The sequence below is a fragment of the Arvicola amphibius genome, chromosome 5 (genome assembly GCF_903992535.2).
Source record: "Arvicola amphibius chromosome 5, mArvAmp1.2, whole genome shotgun sequence".
Taxonomy (NCBI): Eukaryota; Metazoa; Chordata; class Mammalia; order Rodentia; family Cricetidae; genus Arvicola; species Arvicola amphibius.
Window position 1 is genome coordinate 26,805,332 of NC_052051.1, and position 6,773 is coordinate 26,812,104.

At 45.5% G+C, this 6,773-nt stretch overlaps 1 protein-coding gene and 1 non-coding gene across 2 annotated transcripts; both read left to right on the top strand.

The window, feature by feature from the left end:
- The first annotated feature begins 832 nt into the window (after positions 1 to 832).
- LOC119815162 (sperm motility kinase-like) lies at positions 833 to 1,816 on the top strand. The gene is given in 3 exon segments (XM_038331347.1): positions 833 to 925; positions 927 to 1,671; positions 1,674 to 1,816. Coding segments are annotated over 3 exon segments (981 nt in total).
- A 4,584-nt stretch (positions 1,817 to 6,400) lies between these two features.
- LOC119816003 lies at positions 6,401 to 6,507 on the top strand. Its single transcript, XR_005285662.1, has one exon. It is a non-coding gene; the product is annotated as a U6 spliceosomal RNA (small nuclear RNA).
- Positions 6,508 to 6,773: the final 266 nt, after the last annotated feature.

A 6,773-nucleotide genomic window follows, 5' to 3' on the forward strand; every position in this document is an offset into this window, starting at 1 on the left:
AGCAGACGGCCTGTACTTGGGTAAGGACATCTGCTTCCTGGTTCTCAGGATGTCTCCTTAGGCTGTGAGCTGACCCATGGAAAACTAGCACAAGTTCTGATTCCTGGTGAGCTCTATTATATTCTTCCTCCCACACCTCTTGTCCTCACTGTGGCTAAACCAGCACTTGCCGGTTTTCATTTTCCTGTTGGGCCACCTCTAAGTATAGCTCATCTGTCAGGACAGACTGACACAGGCCATGTCTCATGAGTGACTACTAAACTTACTGTTCTTAATAGACCCACGGGCTATACTTTCCTTCTTTCTACAGCCACACAAGGTTTATGTTCATTTGTATGCTACCGCTACCTGTTTCTACTGATGCTTCTACCCATACCATACCCGTGCCAGGTATTCACAGCATGGGGGTGCCCCTTCTAATGCATGAGCTGCCATAGTTGCTGACTCAGCTGGTTGGAGGTGACTCAGTGGCTTGGATGGAAACTGCTGCCGGGGCAACCACAGGGTGACAGGACTTCCAGACGCCACATTATTGTAAACAAGCAAACTACCATTGTAGGGTTTGATTCTGTGCCACCCTGGAAAGAGGCTCTATCAAAAGGCCTTCACTACAATTCTGAACTGGATAAGCTTATACAGTTCTGAGACGGAGCCACGGATGGACGCCATCTGTTGCTGTGCCTTCTATGCTGGCTTCCAACCCTCTTACTAATATTGTTAATAAACAATTTGTACTGCAGGAATGTATAGCTATAAATGTTTCTCCAAGACCCACTTTTAATTAAGTTTTATCTTGCATCACTAGTTGGTGTTGATACTACCATCAACAAAGATGAGGAGGTGGCAAAGAACTCAAGACCTAAAGTCCCACCCCTTTGGTGAAAAGGTTTTAAAAGAACACTATGAAATCTTGACAACACTTGGCTGAGTGAGGATTCAGGGAAGTAAAACTGGCTAGCCATCTACTTACCCACACAAGGGTAGCAGTAAAAATTCTTCCAAAAGGCAGAAGGAACACATTCATCAAATCAGAAATTGAAATTATGAAAAACCTTGACCACCCGAACATTATTAAACTTTTGCACATAATAGACACCACAAATAACATTTACATTGTTATGGAACATGCCACGGGTGGAGAGCTAATGCACAGGATTATGGAATTCGGCTACCTACCAGAAGAGGAGTCCTGGAGGCTATTTAAACAGATGGTATCTGCCCTCAAGTACTGTCACCAAAAAGGAATCACCCTCAGGGATTTAAAACCACAAAATATTCTGGTGGACCACAAAGAAAATATAAAACTTAGTGATTTTGGTTTAGGCACCAAACTTCTCATGGGACAGAGGCTGGCAGCTTTCTGTGGGATCCTCCCTTATTGTGCCCCAGAACTGTTTGAAGGTCAAGGCTACAATGGCCTTGCAATTGACATCTGGAGTCTAGGTGTTGTGCTCTACTATATGTCCACAGGGTGCCTGCCTTTCCAGGGAAATACTTATACCGGACTGAAACAGAAGATCATGGCAGGGAAGTATTCTCTTCAATTCAAGCTGTCACCAGAGCTTTGGGACATGATTGCCAAGTTATTAACTGTAAACCCTGGACAAAGACCAAGAATAGATGATGCTGTGAGCCTTCCATGGCTAAAGCATGGCAGTGAAGGTCCTTCAGAGAGAGTGCCGACAGCCACCCAGACCCCACTGTAATGGTCATCATGGGTGTAATGGGATATAAGCAACGGGAGATAAAGGAAGCTTTACAGGAGAAGAAGTTTGATCAGGTGATGGCTACCATGTCCTTGAGGCTCACTTCATGAGCAGCTCCTGGGGGGATACAGAGAGCAGCAACACCTCAGATAGAATATGTACCCAAATGTCTTCAGTGTACAAACCACCGGGAACTCACTGCAACCAGGCATCCCTGGATGTGTCCAAAGCTGACACCAACAATTCAGAGATCAAGGTGTCCTCATGGGATGCTTTATCTCATCACGCCTTTACGGAGAAAGTCCAGTGTGAGAACACCAACACGCCAAGTGAAAAGATGAGCCTATCTCTCCCACAAATCTCACCTCAGGAGTAGCTCAGGGGACAGTCCCACAGTATGACTGCAACTGGTTCAAAGAACAACATGAGCTCACGGGATAGACCACCTCCATTCTCCAGCAAGGAGGACCAGGGTGAGGGTCCTACTGAACAAGAAAAAGACCTCAGCTCACCCTCCCCAAAAACACCCCAGGGACGTATCAATAGCCAGTGCCGGATTGCACCCAGAGTCCCCTTTAAAAGGCGGGTTTGGAAGAGCATACAGAGTAGGATTATTAAAGGACTGAGAAGTTTATGTTGTTGCGTGACAACTGAAAAGAGGGAGCACCTAGGCAACAATAAAATCCTGCCTGTGAGCTATACACACTGTGGAGGCAGCCATGGTAACTGGTAGGTAGAGAGGCAACAATGCACTTCTGCATCTAGGCCGCACCCCCCCTTGATGTCTTTTTCTTTAAAGAAAAAATATTTACTGTATATGTATGGAAGTTAACTTGCAGGAGTCAGTTCTGTCTTTATACCATGTGGGTCCTGGGGAACGGATTAAGGTCCCCAAGCTTGGTGTCAAGTGCTGTGTCCATAGCACAGGCTGAAACTAAGGGCCAAGCATTCCTGTGTCTGCAGATGAAGACTGGGGAGGACAGGGCATGCCATGCCCTTCTCAGATCCCCTGGGACGCCGAGGACAGAGAAAGGGCTCTGGGAGGCAGGTCTGAGCTCATGACCATCCTGACTGTGCCCTCTAGGTAGATTCATGATGGCCGGTGACGCCACAGTTGTGCCAATAAAGTGAAGTGCTCCGTGGAACTCGGGTATCCTGTAAACAGGGATCCACGAAGTGCTGGTGACCATCAGGAAAACAAGCCTCAGAAGACCTTCCATGCACAGAGATGGTCAGCCCAGTTTCCTGTCTCCAGGGGTACCTGTCAGTCATTAGAAGAGAGAGCGCCACAGAAGCAGAGGACCCCCAGAGGACATGACCAGTTGGTATGTGTTCAAGATGAATATTGCTGACCAGCTTGGAGGCAGAAACAGAAGAATGAGATTACAGGAAGTGTCCATGTTGTGCTCACAGGGAAGGTAGAGTGTACGGGAACAGGTGGGTCCATTGGTTATGGTGCAGCTCTCAGCACCACCCTGGCTCATTGGACAGCTTGCTTCCTACACCCACCAAGATCAGAAACCTTCACAACTCACCCGGCACTATTATTGGTGCTTGTTGCTTTGCAACCTGAGTTATGTCTATGGATGCAGTCTTCTGTACTATTTATCTGGACAGACAGACACACACACACACACACACACACACACACACACACACACACACCTCCCAATGTACCTCATGCACAGTTGACACTAGTGAAGTTTGCTTGAACTAGAGATGACTTCCATTCCAAACAAGGTAGTTTTCATACTTCATGTGATTTCCCTCCTGGAAACGTCTCAAAATTCCTCTAACTCACCTTGTGCCTGTCTCCATCCCAGCCCCAAAGACTCCCCACCCTGTTCTACTGCTTCACAGGAGCCATGTGCAGCCAGCATATGCCATGGTGTGCACGTTGCCCCAGGGCATCCGGGAGTGTGCAGGTGAGGCCCAGCATCTGTGTGTTGAGTGAAGCAAGGTGAAGACTGGAATGTGTGAAGGTCGAACTCAGATGGAGTTGGTTCCAAGAACGGTCATGGATAAGAATCTATTGGTGGGAAAACAATGGAGACCCCCCCTGTCTGACAGCGAGGGTGTTCATTTGGGTGGTCCACAGTCTCCTGTCACATTCTCACCTTCTGGGAAAAGTCAGAGACACTTAGGGGGTCAGATTCATACCCCTCCTTAGACCCACACTCTAGTATACCCCAAGATACTATTTTCAACATTATCTCACACAAAGATCCAAGGTGTTTTCCTTCTGACACTCTGTTAGGACATTGATGCTGGTGACACTTTATGGCCCCAGGCAGCAGGCTGGCCAAGTTTGGTGCCTTTACTGCCTGTATGACTCTATGCTGGGCTACCAAAGAGACTCTTGGCACTACACTCAGCAAGGTACAAAGCCTGAGTCCAGCTTTGCCTGCATGGTCCTTGGGGCAGGAGATGCCACTCAAGTCCTAACACATTGGATGGAAGAGGGACACACAGGTGATGTTACCTTCCATGGGGAGGGCGGGATTGGTTCCAGGGTGACGGACAACTGAACATTTGGTAATTTTACCAAAATGCCTTGTTTTCAGGTCTCCTAGATGGATGAGGCTCCTTCTGATTTCCCACGTATGTTCCTCAAGGAGACCAGCTTTTTGTTGTTGCTGCCATTTTTGTGTCTTCATTAATTTCTACTCTGGGGCAACCCTGGCCTCACATGATGAGTCTGGAAGTTCCTACCCTTTCTATGTTTCAGATGCACTCATGAGAACTCTTCCAGGCAGTGGCAAAGCCCATCAGTGGCCCTGACTGAACTAGGCTGTTCTTTTTCGTGTGGTTTCTGTTCTTTATTTTGTTATTTCAATCTTGTTCGTTGTCACTTATCTGCTTGGGTATTCCATATCCTAAGGTTTAACTTTGGACTGTCACTTCTGTCTAGAAAGTCACCCATCTGTTTAAAAGCTTCCAGATAGTGAAGTATAAGTTTTCAAAATATTCCCTGCTGATCTGTGGCCTCCGCTGACACCCCTGTCCTGTCACTGTCTTCTGTGTCTGAGGCTACTAAACTTATGTCTTCTCTTGTTTTTAAAATTATTTTTTGCCACAAGTACGTTGGTACTTCTTATCACAGTTAGCAACCTCCTTTTTCTATTGATCATTGTGCTCTTGTGGATGGCATTTCATTACTTTCAATTCTGATTCTTATTACTTCTCTCTGCAGTCTCTGGGTTTGATTTGTCTTCGTTTTCATATGAGCATCAAGTACATCATTATGTTGTTTATTTGAGATATCTCTGATTTTTAGTGTAAGGATTTACAGATATAGACTCTCCTAGATCTGATTTTAATTTTCTTCATCTGCCTTCTTTAGCTGTTGCTGCTGCTAAATATTTCTGCCAAGGGAGGGATGGTGATGGAGAAGGACCTTAAGGCCAACATCTCTAATGACCACACCCTTGAAAACTATCATCAGCACTGGGCCAGGGAGCAATGGATAACTCGTCTGACTACGGATCAGAAGATTCTAGGTTTGATTCCTGGCTGGTTTGATATGTGCAGTGGAAGTGCACACCTTTAATCCCAGCACTTGGGAAGAAGAGGCAGGCAGACCTCTGTGAGTTCGAGGCCAACTTGTCTACAAAGAGAGTTCCAGAACAGACTCCAAAATTACACAGAAAAACCCTGTCTTGAAAAAACAAAACAAAACAAAAAGAACCCAAGACTGTTATCACAAAACTTGCTTGGCCCAGGTGCCTTTGGAGGGATGAAGTCGGCCTGGTCCTCCTCATAGAGACATAGGTAGCGGTGTGTTGAAACACGGTCAAAGGAATGACCCATGGTGAACAGTGACTTTGGGAACTGTTAGAGAGGCTACAGGAAAAAGGCAGAGGGCATTATTACCTCATATACATTTTGTTCTTGGATGTGATTTTGTTCCTCCTGTGTAAACATTTACATCCAATTTACAAGACAAGTTTATTCTTGTTGGATGTCAGAACATAACACCCAAATCTGGTGAAAGGAAAAGTTGAGTGTTGCCTCAGTTTACCCTGAATCTGGATATGGCCTTCAGTCTTTCTTTTATGCTGTCCCAGATATAATCTACAGTACACGCCAGACAATTGTGTTTAAACTGCTCTGTCCTGGGAAAGTTCTGGGAAAGGGCTGCTCTATTCATATTTAGTATGTGCTTCCTGGCATCTTTACATGTCTTTTAAATCAAACAACCTTCCCTGGATCATTGCATTCTTTGCTATATTTGTGTATAAAGTACACTGGAAATGAAGTAAAGTCTGCCCCATTCTTTCAGGTCCTCAGGCCCCAGGTTCAGCAGACAAGATCTACACAGGCCAACATAAGCTGACAGTGGTAAAATCCTGAAGTGGGAAAGAAGAAAGCCTGCTTTGCCATGTATGAGGTTGAGATAACAACAGCTTTAGACCATCCCAACGTTATCACACTCTACCACACCACTGACCTTACACAACACCTGTATCGTCATGGCGCATGCCTCGTAGGTGAGCCAGGTCAGTACAGAGTGCCACAACAGATGTACTATGTCATCGTTTAGATTCTGCAGAAGGATGAGGCCTATAGACAAACTATTCAAGCAGGTAGTATGCGTTCTCCAGTATTGTCACAAAAAAAGGAAAGAGACACAGGTAATTAACAACAGAAAACATTACGGTGGACAACCAGTGGGTATGAAATAAGTAATTTTGGTGCTCGCTTTAGCAGCACATATACTAAATCTGGAACGATACAGAGAAGCTTAGCATGGCCCCTGTGGAAGGATGACACTCAAATTCGAGAAGCGTTTCATGTTTTTTTAAAAAGTAAGTGATTTTGGCATGAGTAGCCAACTGAGTGCTGGGGAGAAGCTGGTGGCCTTCTGTGGTACTGCTGCATGTTGTGCACCTGAATTCCTTAGGAACAGTGTATGATGGGCTTGCTGGGGACATCTGGGGTCTGGGAGTAGTGGTTTACTTTATGGTTCCTATGTCTGTCTCCCTTACTTAAAAAAAAAGGAAATGTATATGTAGGTAGATTATAAAATATTGTATTATCCCTTCTTAACTTTCTCTAGAACTTTAT